Genomic DNA, 22136 nt, shown 5'->3' on the forward strand with positions numbered 1-22136 from the left:
AAAGAGTGTAGTGTCTGTGCAGACTATGAGATGCGGTTGAAAGTTAGTAAGCGGACCTTGAGTCAATATTTTTTGTCAGACAATTGGGAATATAACCATAACTCTGAAAAACATCAGCAATGTTCTCTGTGTCAGAGTAAAAGCTATCCACTTTTCCTCTCTCGACGTTAGAAGTTAAAGTATCCGAGGGGTATTTAAAGGCAGCATAATAGCCTTAAATGGGAGGAGGTTGGCGGTGCGTGGCGCTGCGGTGAGGCGGTGCCTGTCTCGCCTGCTCCAGACTGCGGCGGGCGGGCAGAGCTGTTCGTTACAGAAATGGCGGAGGGGGAGTTGGACGTGGACTCGCTGATTTCCAGGCTTTTAGAGGGTAAGTCCACAACCACATTCTTCACATATTATCTTCTTGTTGCGGTATTAGTTCTCCGTGGTTATTTGGGTTTCGTTCTGACGCCAGTAGGCATCAGAAAAGGCCCGCTGGACTTGCTAGCGTAGCCCGGTGCTGGAGTGAACAGGACTCGTCCCGTCTGTCGGTAATAGGAATCACAGGCACACCTTTAGTCAGCCGCCTCCTACTCTCTTACTTATCCCATGATTAAGATGAAGTTATCGTTATTTTACATCTATTGACACTCGAGTGTTTCTATAAAGTGATAGTTGAGTGTTACAGTTGTGCGACGGTTAAGTGGTAACAAAGTTGTATGTTAGCTAGCTGAAGGATTGTTTGTTGTTTGTATCCGAGACAAGCTCCAGTAGTCAGACCAACCTTAAAACTATTGTCATTTATCGTGTTCTTGATTAATGTTGCAATAACTGCATTACACCATTAATACTGTCATCACTTTGGTATGCAGCCTACAACACACTATCTAAGAAGCTTTAATCACACAAAATGTGTTTAAAACTGTGCTGCTTTCTACAACAAAACACACAACAGTGGGCGATAGTTTATGGTGTATATCAGTCCTAAAAGTTTTACATTTCTATTGAGACAAAGCGCAGCTTGGTGCATTAAGTATGCCCGAAAGTTTGAGCACAGTTGTCTGGTTTCATAAGAGATCTAAAGTCTTGATGTATGTATATCGTTTGCCCCCACTGATAAGAAAAACGGGGTTTGGCACAAGGATTCCTCAGTTGAGAAGACAAGGCACGTCACAAGTTTAATGTGTTTATATGCGAACATTGCTGAATAGTAATGTTTACACAAGCCACAGGGCTTGATGATATTCCTCTATAAATAAACCTGCAGAGTGTGTACTCTGTAAGCATTTCAACATTATGTAACTCTTATTAACCTTATTCCACGGACGTTATAATTCCCTAGCCAGTAGTTGAAAGACAAATGTGTAAACCAAACTAGGTGTTTAAAGTTGCTATTTCTCTGTTCTGCACAGTGCATGGACTAAATTCTCCACTGAAGAGTGACACAACTTTACATCCAATTACTTAGTCTGTTAATTCTGCAGAAAAAGTAACCTCATTACTTTCGAAGAAAGCATTGTTTTTGCTCCCGCACCACTGTTATGTGTTGGGTAGCAGTGGGTGACTTTCTTAGCAGTGCTAAATAAGGGATCTTGACATAGGTAAGCTGATCTGTCTGTCTTTCTCATGCCTTTCATTCTCTTGAGAACACAGAGACAGTGTCTCTCTGTGTCTTCAGTAAACATGTGGAGAGCTGAGGCAGTGGTGAACAAACATTCACCATTGATTGTCTCACAGACAGATTCAGTGTGTTGGAAATCAGATACACACAGAAATGTACACAGTTTGTCAGCATATGCTAATGAATGAGCAAGGTGTGGATCAACATGTCAGTATAACCTAATCATCTGGATTGATCGGGACTGGTTATATAATAGTGCTTGTTTTCTCTATGCATATGTGTCAGCTGTGCAGTAACACAGCAGTGTGGTCCTGTATGTCAGATGGGCAACGCTATAATGTTGCTAGTTAACTGGCTACATATTTAGTTGCTTTTTTATGCGGCGACTAGGAAACCTCAGTGGAGGAAATTGGAGGGATCTGGCCCTAAAAGCTTCCAGATGTGAGCAGAGAATATATCCAACCATCCATCTCCCTTCAGCTACTTTCTCTTTCCATCTACAGTTAGTGTGTATCCGGCTTGCTCATTTTTGGTGGGAATTTACAGACTGTTAGGTTCAAGCTTATGAGAGGCAAGCTTAACACTAATAGTTTTATGAAGGCTGATACTTCCGGATCCAAACCAAAATTTGATGTAAATAAAATCAGTTTCAGAAATCACACACAGAGGTCTGAGCCCAGCGCGCGGTGAACCACAGAGCGCAGACGAGAGTAGCGCGACCATAACTGACAGCAGAACATGGTAGAGACTCTCACATTGAGTTGAAATGAAACGAGTGCACATGAATTAGGTAAATGACATAACTCTACTCTGTTTTGCTTTCATTTATTGTTGCGTTAGTTACTCTGTTCTCCCGTGCTGTGTGTGTGTGTGTGGTTCAGCAGGGGTGGAGATGAGCCCTCTGTGTGTGTGTGCTGCACACAGCGTAGCAGAGGAGAGACAGTGAACTTGGTGAAGTACTCGAGTTGACAACAACTACACTCTTATGTTACTGTAAGAGCAATAAAAGCTTTGTGAGTAAAAAGCCAAGAAGAGTAATTTATTAATGTAATCTGCCCAAAAGATGGACTCCAAATGATGAAAAATATTGCCATAAAGAGTGTAATTTGTGACACAGCAAAATAAACGATAAAGCATAATATGAAACAATGGACATTTTTCTATCGTCACATGATATATATTATCCTATTGCACAGCCCTAGCTTGGAAAAATAAGGGTCTACGGTTTTGTCCTCAAAAAAAGGTACAATTATCTCATAAAAACTTCATATTCCATCTATTCCTTTTCCCCTCATTGAAAAAATCTAGAATTGATGAATATGCAAATACTGTTCATATCAAAAGTTTAACCGCAGGACAAAAGATGTCTCCTACTTCACTGCAAAGTCCACTCTCAGTGTTTGTGCACTGGAGGCTGCAAGTGTCCACATCACACTTGTGTAAATTGCATACTGGACCACGATTGGCTCCAAACTAGTTGTGATGTCACCAATCATGCTGATGTTTGGTCTATAAAGTGTCAGAAAATAGACAAAAATGCCAGTCATGATTTCATAAATCCCAAGTTGACATTTTCAAATACTTTGTTTTGTCTGACCAACAGTCTAAAACCCCAAAGTATTCAGTTTACTGTCATAGAAGACAAAGAAAACTGCAAATATTAACATTATAGAAGCAGAGAGCAGGTTATTTTCAGGCTATTTGTTGCCAGTTTTCTGTTGATCAGTTAATCAACTAATAGTTCTGCTCTTAATCAAAGAAGATTATGAATCTGACCAGACATTCAGTACCAACTCTCAGTACTTTCTATACTTGATATTACGGCCATATTACATTTGGCGCCAAAAAGATATTGAGGTTTGATATCCAGCCAGCCCTACTTGGCTTGAAACTGGAAGTTGACCACATGACACTAAAACTTTCATAAAGACCCGGGATGATAATATGACAGCCATAAAACATTTTTCATAGCTATGTCAAGTTAAAATAGATGACATTAGAATGGCAGGTGTAGTATGAGCAGTTCTGCAAATAAATCAAGTCGCATCACTTCCATCATATCGGGTGGTCAGAGCTGACTTGCCTTTATTTTCTTTTTAATAAAAGGACAAAAAAGGCAAAACCCTGTTAGTCTAATAGTAGCAGACAGATCTGGGCCATAGAAACAGAAAATGCACTCTCTCTAACCGTCGCTGGTGTATCCCTTGTCTCTGTAAGGACTGCATTTTATTTTAAGACATGACCTTTCAACAATACAAAGACCTCTCGCAGGCTTTTCCTCGCTGGTGAAACCTTGATATCTCTCATCTTAGTTTACTGAACTAGATTACATCTACAGCCTGCTTTCATGTAGACATTCACTGACTCGCCTGTCAGTGACTCTCTCTCCTGGCAGTCAGTTCAAGAAGCTCTGAATATTTTCCCTTTGCTGCACTGGGGAGTCATTTCTTCTTCTTTTACACAATAACAACACCAGGACTCTTTCACTAAGGTGGAAAGGGATTTCCTTAACAAGAGAAGCTGGATCTCTAACTTTTTCCATGAGCACTGGTGCCAGTCAAGAACCTACAGAGGCACATACAGGGAGCTCTCTGATCTCCTATTAAATGTCAACAGGCACAGCTGTCCCTGGTAGAAATTAACCTACCCTTTTGGTGACACACACACAGGGGGGAGTGTAAAAAGGGCAATACATTAATACAGTAGACTTCCAGCTCAGTCGTAGCGGTTGTTTTTTTTTTACTTCTCTAATAATCCAGTCTTAATATTTTTTCCATTTGTCTCTCAGGTACACTGATGATTGGATTACTCTAAAGATACCACAGGTGTCATTTGAACTTTATTAAATTATTAGCTGTTGAGAAACGTCACTTCCACAAAATGTTTATGCTGTTAGGTATGACTAAAGAAAAACTGCTGATCAGTTAGTCAGAAAAGGGCTGAGTTTATGAGTAGCATCACATGCTACTTTACAAGTTAGCCCTTATCATTGGCTAAATTGACTAGATTTCTACTTATGTGTCGCTAATACCAAATCACACTAAGGCTCGCTGTCTGACAACAAAGTGTAAATATGAATTGCTTTGTGTGGGGACACACATACAGTGCACGTGTCCTTATTTGGTGGAGGGGTTGACAGGCATTGTCTAGCCCACAGGCGTTGTCTAGCCAACAGGCTAAACCTGATCGACTGACAACATGGTTTACAATCACTGGTGTCTCCTCAGTGGCCTCAGCATGCAGGTTTCTTCCCTCTCTGGTTTCATTTGTCACTTATGTGTAAGTACAATGACTTGTCCTTTACCATTTTTTTTTTTTTTTTTTTTTTTTTTTTTTTTTTTTTTTTTTTTTTTTACATTCGTATATCTGTCTGGATGTTAGTATTATGCAGTCAGTTTGCAGATTAAGTCTCCTTCATGAACACATCATGTTTTTCTGTTGCACTTGTTCAGTGGAGTCTCTGGTCCTAGAAGTTCTGTCCCAGTGGATTTGAGCATAGTTTGTTACTTTAGGCACACTTGATGGTGCGACTGCATTACTGCAATGCCACAGTAACATGACATTAACACTGCATATGATGGGTATCATATATCCCTATCTCAGCTCATACGGTGTGTGTTGATTTTTAGGAAACTGAAGTGTTTGCCCTCTTAACCGCTGATGCAATGTGCTATTGCCTTCTATGAGAGAAAATCAATACACTCACAGCCACATTACACTGTATTGCATGACACTGTGGGAAATCAATCGGTTATCTGTTTTTAGTACAACTGCCAGTAGCATGTTTCATATTTCACAGTGAAATATCTGCGGTTGGTTATAGCACAGTCGAGCTGACCTTGCGTTTTTCACAGTATTCACAGAAATCCTTCGCTTGTCTTTGCACATCAGGATGCCTCTGCAAGACTCCAGATTTTCCTCACTGCATGTTTGTGTACAATTGGCTGAACGAGGCCAGTCTTATATTTTTCTGTTTGTTTGAGTTTTCCACACATGGCTTCTCCTCCTCCTCCTCTTCCTCCTCATTAGTTTTTACTAGTACTGTGCTCTGTCTATGTGCTGCGATCCAGCACAGCAGCTATTACAGGCCCCAGCTTTCCCAACATGCCCACGCTAAGCCCACGCTGGCCCAGGGTTTAGCGACAACAGGCCCTCTGTCTGCCCTGCCAGCACCGGTGTCCCGTAGGCTCACCGTGGCACAATCAACACCATGGTCCCATACATCAGCCAGCAACAGAGGGGACAAGGTGGGATGGAAAGTTGCAATTCAGAGCCATTTTGTCATTTTGGTTTATGGGCTAAGACACCAGCCAGGTTGTAACTCAGTATGGGTACACCAAATCTGCTAAGAGGATTTCTCTGTGTAGGAGCTGTTCAGGTTGTGTTTATTTCCTGAAATGGAGTTTGTCCCTAATTGTTGAGCTGCACAGTTTTTGGACAGTCTGCATCCACTTTCCACACTGCAGCCCAGTAGCGCCTTATAAAGGCATTAGTATAATCAAATATAGAGGCTGATGCTGTACATTAGGGATATCCCAGTTTTGTATGTACCTCAGTTTTTTGGGTCAGCAGGGAAGACAAAAGAAACACAGATAACAATTTAAGCATTGATTTTGAGGATTCTGAACATAAAACCTGGGCATATGGTCAATAATAAAGAAATGAACATATGTCAGTCCAACCATATAAATCTACCAATGGGTTTCTAGGACAAATGCAGATTCAGGTGATCATGTCACAATGATTTAACATGTGGATTAATACTGTTCCCAGAGATGTCACATCACCCTACGTCAGTTCAACAGGCACAAAGTTTTCGTTCATTTCCCTATTTGCCTGCTGTTGCGCTAACTTCCTGGGAAACTCCCAAATAATAGTCCTTAATGACATTAGAGGCTCTTTGAGCACTGGTTTCACATTTAGGTCTGCTATACGAGGTACACTACCAGAGGCAAACATGACTAACACGGTCTAGCTAACAGACAACAACTGTTTCACTGCCAAAAACTGTTTGTGTGGAGCTCTGGCATTTGAGAATTTATGTTCAGGACAACTATTGTTTATGAATTTGATGTTTTCTCGACAAATTCCTTTTTAAATATTCTATTAGGTTAACTGAATTGTGTAAATTCTTAATTTGGACAGTGTACAGTAATGCATTTTTACCATTTAATAGGTTATGGACCTGAAACCTGGAAGAGATGTTTGTCATGGTTTCTCAATCGTTTCTGGCCTGTGATGCCACTTCTTGGAGCTTTTCTGTAGGATGTCACTGTCTGAACTGACAGTTAAATAGTAATATAAAAATATAATACACTGCATTTCTTCTGCTCTACCATAATCCATTCCACCCTGGTGTCACCCTGCTTGTTTTTGTCGGATGTGGAGGACTGCTGCTGTGTTGCTGGTGTTCAGGCTGCTGGCGTGGCACTCTGTTATGGAAACAACAATGGTGGAGCCTGTGCGGCGGGGGAGCGTTCACCCCCTGGCACCAAACGTGGCACAGAGCTCACCCAGGCCTTTCAGCTGCCCAGCTAGGCTTTCCAATAAACCCTCCCTCCCCTCTCCTCTCACTTCTATTCACTCCCTCGCCTTCTGCGTCACCCCCACTCAAGCTTCACTTTCTCCCCACATTAATCTCATCTTCTCCTCCTCTCCATCTCTCCCACTTTCTGTGTCTATACTCATGCCTCCTGTTTATTTCTTCCCCCCACTCTCTCCTCTCAATTTCATCCTTTCTTTCGCCCCACAAAGACAGCCATTCACCCGTGGCACTTAAAGGCGAACAAAACGTCCTCTGAAAATGCAAAGCCCGCACAGAAATGCCATCGCAGTCGGGATTTCTGCCTTAAGATTCGCTCTCTCTCCTCGCCAGAGTTACTTTGTTTTTCTCGTTCACTGAAGGGTCACTGTTTTCCGTCGCCCCTGTGTGGGAGAGGGTTAGATGCAGGAGTGGAGGGGGAACTGTTGGACTCATGCCCGGTTGGAAAGAATGGAGATGGAGAGCTAAAAAAGGTCTGACTGGGCATCTTTATTGGTGCTGCGAGGTGCAGCAATGACTAAAACATGCACAGTCATGCCTGCTTTAAATTCATGGGTCTGCTTGACCCATTAGAAGTTCCTTTGAATATCTTTGCTGGGCAATTACGAGAAAATGAAAAAGTTTTGTTTTGTTTTTTTACTTTCCATTTCAAGTCAGAAATATTAATATGTTGTTCATAGTGACAACCCCACAGAGAATTTTCACCTGACTCTGCAGTTCCTCTCAGCGGTTTAGCATCTTTCAGCTCTTTGTTTTGCTGTTACGTGCCCACAAATTGACTGTTCTGACTCAGTCTCTCGGCTCTCGTTAACTCAGGTGGCAGCTGTTTTCAGTAAAAAAGTTGTTACACCTCTAGACCAGTACCAGATATTTTTCTCAGGAATTGGTGACCAAACCTCAGTTAAATAGAGTGAATACTGGAAACACACTTCCAGATGAATGCTAATGTTGCCTTTTGGGGGCTGAAAGAAATTTCTTTGCAGCATAGAGTATCAAACTATCAAATATAGAAAGCTGGCTTGTATCATTTAGAGAGGGTTCTTATATGTCTTTACAAGAACTTTTGTAAAATTAAAAAAAAAAACAAAAACATTTTTTCTGACACTTTTGCCTTGATTTGACAGATGACATCACAGGGACAGAGCAGGAGGGTTTACATGCAAAAAAAAAAAGCCCCAACCTGAAATCAAACCAGGGATGTTGCATTTACATGGTACACTGGTTAAAGGTTAAATAAAATAAAATTAAAAATAAAAACCTCTTGGCAAACCAGGTCACAGGGGCATCAACAAACAAATGTGTTTACATTTCCTAAAGTATCAAAAGTATAGCCTAATTTTAGTACTGTAGTAGTATCAAAATATATTGGTTGTAATACTATGAAGTTTAAAACAGTACCTGCCCAGTCTTACTGTAGTTTTGGAAAAAACTTTATAACTGCAGCATAGAGACCTTGCACATTTCTAATCCAAAAAATTTGTAAGATGAAGGCAAGATGAGACAAGTTGTGCAGCAAATACTCAATAAGCTCCAGCAAAGAAACACTAAATAATAAAAGCAACAATTGTGATCACACTAAACTTAAGTAGACACAGTCTCAACAAAGTTGTATCATTAGCGTTACAAATGCAGTTTTCATTGTAGAGCGGTTTTAGTGCAACTAAAGCAAAGAACAGACTACAAAACAAGCCAGAACACACCAGTTGAATAATTCTTATAGGGGTCAGCCCTATTTTTATGCTGCTGATATTGCGCTGACCTCAGTGTGTGTGTGTTTTCCTGTTGATGTGAATGGGCTTACGCAGCTCTTTGCAGCTGACAGCTGGTACATTGTTGTGGACCTTCTCTCAGTGATGGAGCCCTGGCCCGTGCCTGGCTGGTCTTGTTCTCTTTCCATCAGATACAACAGAGCCTTCAAGCGCTCCCTCTTTGTCCTGACAGCCTATTTCCTCCTCCCTCCATACAGTAACGCCCATATATGGTAATGCCTCGAAGAAGCAATCCGACTGTAATTCACTCATCTTTCACCCTGTCTCTTTGGCTCTTACACACATTGTTCACGTGAACTCTGCTCTTTTTAAGTGAATGGAAAAATAGTTGACCTCCTTGACCTGTAGTAAGTAGTAGCAACCAATGACGCAGAAGAAATAACTGACGACTAAACCTCCTTTTAGAGGACTACACACTTGTGTCTTCTAGATTTGTTATTTATGTTTAAAAGTTATGTATTTGATTATATTTTAAGCTGATATCAACAGAATTCAGGCAAATAAAAAGTTTCCTTCGGTTTTTTTTTAATTGGTAAATGTCAAACTCGTGGCAGTCTTTGCTTTAAACTCGTGAACCACAGTGTCTCTTCTGAATGCTCTAGCTGTGCCGTGTCCTAAACTGCACAGACAGGCTTGCTCTCACTGTTTTTCTGTAAGGTTTTGTTTTCCAACGATCTTAAATCTGTCATAGTGTGATTGAGCGTTCAGTCTGTCAAGTTGCACTACAGTATGTCGTAACAACTCTCTGGTGTGGTTCAACACGCACAGCACAATAGTGGGTTGGGCAGCACCCAAGATCCTCCCAAATATTTAGTGAGTTAACTTAGCAACTACAAGGCAGCTAGACTTTTTAATTCAGGGAACGTTGGCTCATTTTTGTACCTGGAAAGATCAACCACTGTAACAAAGGTTAATGAGCAGTGCTGAGGGAGGGTAGTGCTCTAAAGTAAGCATTGGCTCCCTCCTCTCACAGTGGAGAAAGTATTTCAGTTAGTAGTAACAGTATTAGGATTTTTTTTTTTACTGTTTATAAGAGTGGATGCAAGTTGCCAATACTAAAAATATAGCTGTGTTATGTTAAAAATAACATCAAGAGTATTTATTTAGCCATTATTTTTCAATTGATTAATCATTTTGTCCAAATAAGAGTCCAAACCAAAGATATTCAGTTTACAAAACAGCAAATCCTCCTTTTTTGGGGCATTTTTGCTTGATAAATGATCAATTATTAGAATTGTTGATGATAAATTTACTGTCGATTTTAGTTATTCTGAGCTTTTTTTTTTTTCTACCTAAATTTCAGGCCTCAAAAGTCAAATTAAAAGCGGCTCTGGTGTTGCGGTTCCTTTTTGTATTCTTTTCGAATAACATGTCATAGTTTTATAGTCCAGATCACACGAAGAAGCATTTTTGAAAACTTGTGCTGCAGAATATTTGTAAAGATTTTGATGGAAGTTGCAGATGCTCTGACTGGTGTTTACTGAAGCCTCATTGCAGCCAGAGCTGTCGAGGTCTGAGCGGTCCGTGAGCTGCCTGGAATGCAGAGACTACACTGGGAGGGGAGGGGAGGGGAGGGGAGGGGAGGGGGGGGTGTATGAGGCAGAGCTGTCCTCTGACGTCAGCACAGTTCACTGGTAAGGCGGAGGAGGAGGAGGAGGAGGAGGAGGAGGATGACCCAGGAATTCAGGCACAGCCAAGAAAGCAGCCTAAAGATAAACAAATGAGGAGGGGAAAAAGAGTGAAGTTGGAGGATAGGAGGTCTGGGAAACAGAGAGAAAGAGAGTAGCAGCCTGTAGTAAAGTGATCCGCTTCAGTTTGAGCTACAGGAAGGACATAGCGTTCAGTTTCAGGGCTTCAGAGTGTGAACTATACCCAAACTGAAAAGCTTAGGAAAACAGACTCATGCACCTGACCAAATTAGGAGAGATGACTCAGAACGTGGAGAGGTCTCTCGAGGAAGGGCTCTTGGGAGATTTTCAGCAATCGTGCATAAGAACCAGCTGGGAAATGCTAGTCGATGAGAACATTGGTTCCTGTCAGTCGACACGAGGCTGTCATGAAGTGAAGCCCGACAGCTGTTTTAGCCACAGACCTGGTTCATTTACACTGCTGCCACTTAGACAGCAGTGACGTTCACTGATAAACACTGTGCATCTGTTAGCAGTGTCTGTCACCTTCAGAGCATATGCTTTAAGCTTGTGTTTACATTTATTTGATAATTAGTTTGCCTTAGTGTGCTTCATTTAGAAATACATCTGAATCATTTTTAGTGCTAATCAGTTTTAGGGCTGCAACCAACGATTATTTCAATAATTCTCTTTATGAATTGATTAATCATTTGATGTAAAAAATGTCATAAAAGATACACTTTTTGAATGTAAAACTGCAATTAAAGAAACATTTGTCATCATGTCAGAAAAGCTAAATTTTGCACTAAACTGCACATCATCAAAAAACAAACTAGCAGCAGCCTGAGCCCTGCGCAGAGCTAACGGCTAACAAAGTTTCCTCTGTCTTAAACACACAGCTACACATAGTCTAGTTTCTACAAGTTATGTGCCTATCTGTCACGATGAAGTAATCAGACAATCAGCTGTAAATTTCCAATGATGAGGCCGTGTTCAGATTGACTTAAACTGTGCATGACAAAACACAGCCCTGTCATTCATTTGAATGAGACCAATGTGGCGATGCAGAGAGCTCTTTAAAAAAACGGCCCATTGACGTGTTTTTAATAGGACAACAGTGGAGCTCTCAGAAGGCTTCTGCTACACAGAAAATACTTTATAATATAAATATATATAGATACAGTACAGCGTAGTCAGTGGTCACTTCTCATCAAACATTAGTTAAAACTGATGCACCACTTGCCTTTTTATGTGAGAAAAACACACCGACAAAGATCAGAAACTCACTTTATATCTTCGCCAACCAGAGAATGAATACCCATCCAAAACAGTTAGCTGGCCGGCAAGCTGCTACCTGTTGCTGTCACTCCTGTTGCGCGCGCGCGCGTGTGTGTGTGTGTGTGTGTGTGCGTGTGTGTGTGTGTGGCAGCAAGCTGGACAGAATGTTTCTGCTGCTGAGTGACGCACGTGTGGTGGATACCAGTATTCATCATTATCGCTGTATTATTTGAACTGTACTAGTAGGACTTGATAGTAAGATTTAAGTATACATGGATCAGACCTGAACCTGCAGCATTCACATGAAAACCAGATTGTTGTCCACCTCTAAAATACACTATACTCACTTATTGAAATATAATAAAATGACCAACAGCACCTCTACATCCTCAGTGTTTCCTATCTTTTTCCATTAACGGGGAAGAAATTTAAGGATTTTAGAGGCATTTTGAGGCCTAAAATCAGGTTTGGAAAAATTCACACTGGGAAGTTTCATTTTTAAGCTGGATTGTGCCGGCCTGATATCAGAGATACTGTTTGTGTGTGTGTGTGTGTGCGCATGCAGGCTTGTATTGTTCCCTTCACTGCTGTCAGATGCAGTTCATGTTAGTATGCAGGGCGTGGGTTTGGCGGAGATGCCACTTTATCTGCAAATCAGCTCCTCTCCCTCATGAGATACAGCAGCAGCTCTGCTCACCAACACCTTGCAGGCTGGAAATTGGTCTTGCTGGGTTGCTATGGTGATCAGATGGGGGGGGGGGGGGGTACCACCTCCTGTTCTCTCTCTCCCTTTCTCGGTATCTCCCGCTCCCTCTCTTCCTCTTCACTGGGGAAGCTGCAGTGCAGTGGTGACAGAGTAAAGGATGCTGGGATACCTCCCCACAATCCCATGGTGGTACAATCTGAAGTCAAGGTCACTGGTTCACTGTGTGTATGTGTGTGTGTTCCCGGCACTGCCTTAACTTGACCAAAGAGATCCTCTCAGGCAAGTGAGGTCAGTGGGTGCTGGTTGTGGTTTCTGTCTTGTATGTGTGTGTGTGCGTGTGCGCGCGTTTGTCCTATATCAGGCCTCTCTCTCTCTCTCTCTCTCTCTCTCTCTCTCTCTCTCTCTCTCTCTCTCTCTGTCAGCTGAGCCAGCACAGACTGCAAACACGTTATCAGAGAGCTGAAAGGGAGGGGTGTGAAATCACTCTTGACAGCCGACACACACATTTAGGTGGACACACAGACACTCCTTGCTTGTGTATTGTGCTCAGTGTAGGATACGTTTTTTTTTTTGCATCCATGTTTTATATTTCAAAACCACAGGAAGTTTTTAAGGGCATGCTGACCCCTGACTTTTGCAGCATTTAAAACCTTGCAAATCCTACACATGATTTATTTATGTATGTTTACCTGTGAAATCCCTCCTTTGGACAGTCTAAATACAGCCCGGGTCTCACCCTTCAGGTGGGGGTGTGTGATTGCAGGTTGTGTTTGGCTGCAGCGGTCAGAGACAGACGAGTGTTTATGGTTCGCGCTTAAGGCAGAAATAGCAGGGTCACGTTGCACATGTGTACACACACACACACAAACACACACTGCTGCACACACCTTTAAAACTGGATGTAAAATGCCTTGAGAGCTTCAAGGCACACAAGGGAGAGTCACCTGCAGGAATCTGCTGCACATTTCACCTCTTATAAACTTACAGTTGAGGGAGACTTTTACATTGTTTTTTCTCCTTCTTTACAAAAACAAAGACTTCTAGCTGTGGAGCTGCAGGATTCCTCTGACCACGTCTGTTTGATTGACTTGTTAAGTGGCGTTTGATGCCTGTGGGGATTTCCATCATGTTGCTGAGGTGTCATCTGACAGCAGCAGCGGTCTTACTCAGCTTTGGCTCACTTCTGTGGTTTACCATGGAGGAGAGAAAGAGGAGGTGATCCTGCTGTTCATGTAAGCACAGCGGGAAGAGATATAGGACAGTCACAATACATGCAGGAAAGCAGGGAAAGTTTAAAATCTCAAATTGCAAAGGCAGCTATACGTGGTTGTCGTCAGTGGATGCGTGACAGTAGCCGTACCTGTATGTGAGTCAACAGTTTTTCAGAGGCCATTAGTGGCTGACATGCAGGGGCTTTGTTCATAAATAGTGCAATGCTTTTCATTTGGCAGGAAAAACTTTTTACTCAGAGGGAGTTGAAGGGAAAGTGATGATGTGCAGGGCCACTTACAGTACATATTTTGCATTTTATGCATTATATTATCTATTAAAAAAATATTATTGCTTTCAGTTACTCTCACATTGCAGTGCTCACTGTGCAGTATATGCATGTGCTTTAGCTCAGAGAAAACTGTTTTACATAATTTGTCTATCAAGATGAAAAAAGCGGCACAACCGTTCTTCAGTGTGCTGCATCACTCTTTATTCCCCACATGTTTTCTGCTAATAGGCCTTCATCAGAGTGGTATACGAAGTTGTATACTATCATCACCATCATCATAGTCCAACTTCAGTACTCTTTTTGGAACTAACTGAAATGTGTCTCAAGTATTGAAAGTTGGCATTGAATGTTGTTCTTTGATCGGATAGTTTTGCTAACTTTAGATAAGAGAGATAAGTTCTTGTACAGATGTTTTGTATTAAGACAAAAGTAAACATTGAACTTATTTTGTGAAATGGGAGACAAAAATACTGTCAAAACATTTTTGTTTTCTTCAAAGTAAGGTATTGAAAATATAATTTTGCTATTGGTACAGAGACTCAGGTGTTGTGTTGGTACAGGTGTCAAAAATTGATTGTGATTAACAATTATCTTCATTATCAATTTAAATCTGCTGTTTATTTTCTGGATTAGTTGTTTAAAAAATAACTGTTATAATATTGTGGAGCTCATGGTGACGTCTTCAAATACCTTGTTTTGCTGGATCAACGGTACAAAATCCAAAGATTCAGTCTATGATGTGTGACACAGAAAACAACTAAAACGATGATGTCAAATAGTTTAATTGACTTATCAATTAATCACCCGATCATTTTTTTAAAAATTCTATTTTAAGAAGATGTTCATATTGCTGTCTAAATGATTTATATCTTTTTGTAATTTGTTTCTTTCATACCGCAAATTGCTGGACTAAACCAGGGAATAATTTACTACCCAGATGCAGGAAATGTTTTGAGAGGAGTTGTGCGACTTGCTCACACTTGTCTTCGGCACCTTTTGTGCTGTGTGCAAACTAAAATGTAAAAATAGCCAGTACAGTTACACAATAATGTGAGCAGTATAATAAGTAAGTTTAGGGTTTGTCACTTGTCTAAAATCTCCCACCACTGATGTTTTAAGATGTAAGTTGGGGCAGGAAACAAGTAAGTTTTATGAAGCATCTGTAATTGCCCTGCTGACTTTATTACCAGTCCTCAGTGCCTGGCGTCTTAGCTCCTTGTCACGTGACCACAGTGACTCCCCCCTTCTCTTTTTCCTTTCAGTTACACAACAGGAAGTGTGTCCAAAAACACTCCCAACAACATAAACAACACCCTCACAGGCTATTTCCATCCTGTCTTTTGGCTAAACCCTGCCTCCCATATTTAGTTTGAAGCTTTTTTAAAAGCTCACAGTGAGGGAAGCGATGTGTGGGATCATATCCCTGAGGAAAAAAAAATCAGGGGGATTCTGAGAACACTTTGATTGCTTCACTGTATGCCTGAAAAGCTGGATAAGTTTGTTAATGATGCTCTCGAAAACACACTTAGAGTTATTGTTTGACTTTATTCCACCCTCCTCTCCCCTCACCAGTGCGAGGATGTCGTCCAGGGAAGATCGTCCAGATGACGGAGGCTGAGGTGCGCGGCCTCTGCATCAAATCCCGAGAGATCTTCCTCAGTCAGCCGATCCTTCTGGAGCTGGAGGCTCCGCTCAAAATCTGTGGTCAGTACCTTCATCCTTCAGGAAACCTCCTGTTCGGCTTTGTTCTTCTAAACTGTAAGATATCCGTCTCTTTAGTATCTCTTTCCTCGATTCATCCCTGCTCCCTCTCCATCCTTCATCCCAGGTGATATCCACGGACAGTACACAGACCTGCTGAGGCTCTTCGAGTATGGCGGCTTCCCTCCAGAGGCCAACTACTTGTTCTTGGGCGACTACGTGGACAGAGGGAAGCAGTCGCTGGAAACCATTTGCCTGCTGCTGGCGTACAAGATCAAATACCCCGAGAACTTCTTCCTGCTCAGGGGCAACCACGAGTGTGCCTCCATCAACCGCATCTACGGCTTTTATGACGAGTGTGAGTGCTCTGTTTTGTTCTGTTTTTTTTTTTTTTGCACTTCCCCTCAAGTCCCATTATGTCAGATGTAGTTCCATAACGTCACAGCCCACAAACAAGCAGAAGTTGCTATAGAGCAGCGGGCAGATAAACCTTAAATAGAATGCTGCTAAAACCAAAATGTGGACAAACGTGTGTAATCTAGTATGATGTATTTTGTGGTGCATTTTTTATGATAGATATTACATGTATGACAAGAAATGAGCATATTTCCACCTTCAATCTCTTGAGCAAACATTATGGCTATAAAAGACATAATTAAAAGAGGACAGCAGACTTGGTTCCAGATGTGTTCCAGTTCCAGTATCTCTAGACTGAGCGGCCTTGTACTGTTCTCTGCCATGAGTCTTCCCGACTCACTGTCTTGTTCATGTTGCAGGTAAACGCAGATTCAACATCAAGCTCTGGAAGACTTTCACTGACTGCTTCAACTGCCTGCCCATCGCCGCCATAGTGGACGAGAAGATCTTCTGCTGTCACGGAGGTATATTCATGCGGACAAACTGCCGATCACGTTGCATGTTTCCGGCTGGTGGTTTGCACTGAATCCGAAATGCACAGAATATTTTTGGGTTTACTAATCTGCTGTGAAGTAAATGGGTCAGGACAAGTCTATCACTTCACAGATATGGGTTACAGTTAATACCTGTACAGATGATGAGGTCATTTACAGACTGATTGCTTTGTGTCATTGTTCCGTCCCGCAGGTCTCTCTCCTGATCTGCAGTCTATGGAGCAGATCAGACGCATCATGAGACCCACAGACGTTCCTGACACAGGTAGGTCAACACACACACACACACACACACAGCTGGCCTGATGTTTTACATGTCGTGAACATCCAGTATAAAATGATTATCATTTTGTCGGCTTAGAGTTTATCACATCTGCACTGTAGTTTTGTGTTGAAAAGTAACTTGGTACATTAGCATGAGTACAGTTTTGAGGTTTTTGTACTTCACTGGAGGACTTCTGCTCCACTAGATTCTCAGATTTCACATACAAAACACATGATCATTTTATAAAATGTGATTCACTGTTACTGCATACTACAATATTAAAATCAGTATAATTCATCTAATATATAAAAATATATCAGACGGGCCATTCTTCTGCAGAAAGTACACTTTGCTTATGTATTTTCACTTCAGTAAAATTTTGAATGGAGGACTTGTAATGGAGTATTTTCACACTGTATATCGCTATTTAATTGCTACTTAATTAAAGGATCTGAATATTTCCTCCCCTGGTTTGACAACAGTGAAAGCTTTTTTTTTTTTCTGCATTTGGGTGTTTAGTTCATTTAGAGCTTGTCAATAAGGATTGGCACAGGATCGGGATCAAGATTGATCTAGGCATTTAAAAAAAAAAAAAAAAAAGGATTAATTATTGGCTATTTAAAGCCCAATCCACTTCCGATCTTTTGTTTGCTTTGGCCACACCAAAACGTCCTACCATGCAGTGTGAAAATGATAGTGACACATGAGTGTACAGAATAAACAAACAGCAGCCAGCAGTTTCAGTCAGTGATGCAATGTGATGGATGTCATGTCGGTTAGACTTGTTAGAAGAGCTGCTATGGGTTAAAAAAAAAAAAAGTATTGATACAGATTACTATAGGAAGTTATTTAACAAACTGTGATGCAGGTTATATTTTCTTGCAGAACTCTTCAGCTGTCACACAAACTGCTTTATTAACTGTAATGTAGGTTATCAGATTGACAAATACTCAATATTTAAGGGGGACCTATTGTGCACATTTCCAGCTCTATATTTTTATTCTGGGACTCCATTAGAGTCGCTTTGCATGATTCACAGTTCAAAAAAACTCCAAATTTATCTTATACTGGCCCTTTATGCAGCCCTTCAGTTCAGCCTCTGTCTCTAACAGGCAGTCTTAGCTCCTGTCTCTTTAAGGCCCCCCATCTTGATGAGCCTTCTCTGTTTTGATTGGCCAGCTTTACGGAAGCCTGTCGAGGGGCAGCTGTATCAAAGTTGTGTTAAGTTACTGCTGATGAAAACCCATTTCCTGCTAAACTGCTTCACATTAAAAGCTTTTTAATTATTCAATAACAGACTTTTATTGTGAAGAATTTACAGGAAAGTAAACATGTTTCTCACTGAATTAGCAGAGCTTTTTTAGTGGCGCTAAAACCTAGTCGACACATATGGAGATATTTGGAGCTCTTTGTTGAGCGGATCAGTCAGAAATAATGCAGGGAGGAATAGGACAAGCAGAAATGGCCACAGTGATGATGATGTTTGATGAAGCGCTGCAGATGACTAGCACACCTCAAACGGGTAAACAACTTATTTTACTTTGCCCTGCTGTATAATGGAGTCATGGCTTGACGTGACTACCCCCAAAACAATGGAAAAATGCCATAATGTTAGCAGGTTGGAGCAGTGAACTGGCACGCTGTGTGTAGAGCAGATGACCATATAAAGAAATTGGTCACAGCCAACATCGACTCAGGCTGAAAGTGGGAGAAACTGATGCAAATCGAGTGTTAGGAGCAGTCTGAAGCCAGTACTTTTTGCTCACAGGGATTACTTCTACATACGTTTTACTTCATTATTTGAAACTTTGGCCACGTTTGATATGAACATCCTACATTGTAACATTATATAAATGACTGAAAATAAGGAAAAGCATAATAGGTCCCCTTTAAGGGCACAAAGACATGTTTGTACCTTTTTTATTTTCTTTTGCTTCCTAAATGAGGTGTAGTTTTTAAGTTACAGGAAACTTGTAGGAGTGAAGCCTCTCTCAGTCTTAGTCTTTACCCATCTTCATCAAACCTGGTCTTGGTTCTTGTCCTTATAAGGCTGGCAGGGTTTAGACCCTGGCAGCTCCTGTCTCTCAGATCCTCTTATGGTTCTCTCAGATCCTCTTATGGTCTTTCAGGGAGACTCGCTGTGTCTGGATGTCAAGAACGTATGTTTGTTTATATACATAGGGCAGCCTGAAAGTTTTAATATCTGAAAAAATGCCATAAATTTGACTTCACAGCAGAAACTGTTAAGTTCTGTGACCCAGACCCAGAGTGTTTAGTTGCAGGTCTCATCTGATCCAAAAAGTAAAAATTTAGTTGTATTTTATGTTTGGTTCCCCCCCCCCTCCAGGCCTGCTGTGTGATCTGCTGTGGTCGGACCCAGACAAGGACGTCCAGGGCTGGGGAGAGAACGACCGCGGCGTTTCCTTTACCTTTGGAGCTGATGTGGTCAGCAAGTTCCTCAACCGCCACGACCTGGACTTGATCTGCAGAGCCCACCAGGTACCACCCACACTCATTATTTAACTATTTAAACATAGGCATGCAGCCACATACAGGACTGGACTCCCATGTACCACAGTCACATGTAAAGGTATTTCTCTGGACTGATTCATGGTCTGTGTCTGACGCCCTCAGGTGGTAGAAGATGGCTATGAGTTCTTTGCCAAGCGGCAGCTGGTGACTCTGTTCTCAGCTCCCAACTACTGCGGAGAGTTTGACAACGCCGGTGGCATGATGAGTGTGGATGAAACCCTGATGTGCTCCTTCCAGGTGGGCAGTAACGACAGCACTGACACGCAGATGTTCAAGCACCAAAACTCATTTGTTGTAACTGAAGCTCTCTGTAGTTTTTGGTTTCTACTGATAATGCTTTGACCTAGAATGGTGTTGCTAATGTACATTCACATATATGATGTGGGAATTTCCCCATTCATATTAACCGCATTCTGCCGGTATATTTAACCACATCCTTTCCCACCTTTTCTGATGAAATGATTTGACATTAGATAACGACTTCATAAATGATGAATATTGTTTTGTTTTTTTTGTTTTGTTTTTTACAACTTATTGTGTTTATCAAATGTCAGATAATAGTAAAAAAAAAAAAAAAAAGTATTTTAAATCTTCCACTTGCTTGTTTTGTCACAGCCTGAAACCAAAAGTCAGGGAGTCAAAGGTCCGCTTACTAGTTTTTTCTAGGGCTTTCAACCACATCTCACAGTATGGAGTTTGCTCAGTTGTCAACATGTGACCTGATTCTACAAAAGTTTGCCTTTTTCTTCTTGTTGAATTACTTAAACTATTAATGGATTTATGAAAATTGCTAGTGATTGGCTACTCAGTTAATTACTAATGATTTTATGGCAGTCAGACACAATAACAGTGATATAACAGATATGTGCAGTAGCAGTGTTTCCTGAAGTGTTGGAAGTTTTTTGTGTTTTTTCCACGGTGATGATGAATCCAGGAAGTTAGAGAAACTTTGTTATTAAGCATCTACACTAGTACGACCAGTCATGACACAGAAAACATTTTCATTCTTTTAATTTAAAAGCTAACGCTGTTGCCTGTCTGATCCTAGATCCTGAAGCCATCTGAGAAGAAAGCCAAGTACCAGTACGGAGGGATGAACTCGGGTCGGCCCGTCACTCCTCCCCGCACAGCCCAACCCCCAAAGAAACGATGAAGAAGGACGGAGGGAGGAAGAGACACAGAATGAGAGAGATGATTGTCAAAGATTGTCTCCCGTTGGCTTTTCACAACACAAAATAAGTCAAAGCAACACTCGGCAGAGGAGAAAACAGATGAACACAACTATTTTAAAAGACACACTCAAACCAGTCTTTCATTTACTTTTTTTTTTTCTTATCTCCCTCTGAACTGCTGTCACACTCTCTTCTTCCTCAATGCTTTTTCTCTGCATCTGTGTAACCTTGAAATGTTTTTAAAAACAAGTGTTGAAAGAAAAATGAGAAAACAGTACAAGGATGTCATTCTGTAGCATATCAGAGTGTTTTTTTTGTCTTTTGTCCTTTGCCTTTTTTTTTTTTTTTCTTTACAACAGAATGACGACTAGTTTAGTTTATCACATCTCCTTACTCCCCTGCCTGTACAGACACAACAGGTATTAATGACGGCTGCTGGGTTTTCAATAAATAATACAGGGAAGAAATCCACCTGTTGTGTGTTTCTTTCAGTGAAGCGCTAAAATCACCTCTCCAGAGAGATCATTAAAAACATGAGTAATCTGGGATAACAGTGCACTTCCATTCTATGAAAATGACTCAAATTTAACTAAAAAGAGACAATTTGTTTCTGATGAAACATTCCATACCTTTTAGTGTCAGACCATCCCAGACTAAATTTGGATTCCCTTTTTTTTATTTTTTTATTTTATTTTAATCTTCAAAAATTTGAGGGGTCACCAGATTACTTCTGTCCAACAAAATGTCTATTCTTTTACTGATGTTGCTGTTTTTCGTGTGTAATACTGGATACTCTAAATCTCCAGGCTTCTGAATATCCTCCAAATGAAAGAGTCCGAGAAAAAAAAAAAAATCACTCTTTGGTTGAACTGTTTATGTCCGTCCACAGCAGTGGTGGCTGGTGACTCAAAAAATTGGGGAGGACAGGAGGAAAACCAACATGGAATCTTACAACTGCTTTCAAAAACAAAAATCCCTGAGTGGTGAAAAGGCCGCTTCTTTAAAGACATTTAGCATAAACATATTGTTTCTAAACAAAGAAGTGCTCATTTTATCCCTGGAGTGGTTCTGAATGTGTCATTTTATCTACAAAGTGAAATTCAGATTTATAGTATTGTTCTATTGTGACAACAGATTTATGTTCTCATCAAACAGACAACATATCACATGATTTACACCTGTTTCCTGTGTATTTTCTTAGTATACAGAAATATATAAAGTACCACAAAGCTTATGATCTGATACAGGTACAGATCAGTGCTGAATACTAGAAAGATTGAACACTAAAAACATTCACAGATCTAAAAGTGTAGCTTCACAAAAAGTATGAATGCATGTATCAAATACATGACTTACACACTCTTATCTATGTGCACCACATACAAAATATAGTCTACAAAGCTGACATGTTATCACTTGTTATTCTAGTTTATTTAAGCTTATTACTCAATATACGACTCAGCTTAAAAACGAACAATGAAGAAATTGTCACAACAAGCAGCCAGACCTCCTGGACACTCATTCACTAATC

At 40.9% G+C, this 22136-nt stretch overlaps 1 protein-coding gene across 1 annotated transcript; it reads left to right on the forward strand.

The window, feature by feature from the left end:
- The first annotated feature begins 232 nt into the window (after nt 1-232).
- On the forward strand, nt 233-21076 carry LOC122973854 (serine/threonine-protein phosphatase PP1-beta catalytic subunit). Its single transcript, XM_044341626.1, has 8 exons — nt 233-367; nt 15597-15728; nt 15853-16083; nt 16502-16606; nt 16830-16901; nt 19249-19400; nt 19536-19670; nt 20482-21076. The coding sequence occupies exons 1-8, from the start codon at nt 316-318 to the stop codon at nt 20584-20586; spliced, it is 984 nt and encodes a 327-aa protein (XP_044197561.1). The 5' UTR covers nt 233-315; the 3' UTR covers nt 20587-21076.
- The last annotated feature ends 1060 nt before the right edge of the window (nt 21077-22136 follow it).

The sequence above is a fragment of the Thunnus albacares genome, chromosome 22, assembly GCF_914725855.1.
Source record: "Thunnus albacares chromosome 22, fThuAlb1.1, whole genome shotgun sequence".
NCBI classification, from domain to species: Eukaryota; Metazoa; Chordata; class Actinopteri; order Scombriformes; family Scombridae; genus Thunnus; species Thunnus albacares.

What these genes read in the sequence shown, in the direction of transcription:
- LOC122973854 (XM_044341626.1), top strand. Translation starts at nt 316, where the DNA reads ATGGCGGAGGGGGAGTTGGACGTGGACTCGCTGATTTCCAGGCTTTTA. An exon ending in GGCTCCGCTCAAAATCTGTG is followed by an intron (nt 15,729 to 15,852) that starts GTCAGTACCTTC and finishes CCTTCATCCCAG; the next exon opens with GTGATATCCACGGACAGTAC. An exon ending in CCCTGATGTGCTCCTTCCAG is followed by an intron (nt 19,671 to 20,481) that starts GTGGGCAGTAAC and finishes GTCTGATCCTAG; the next exon opens with ATCCTGAAGCCATCTGAGAA.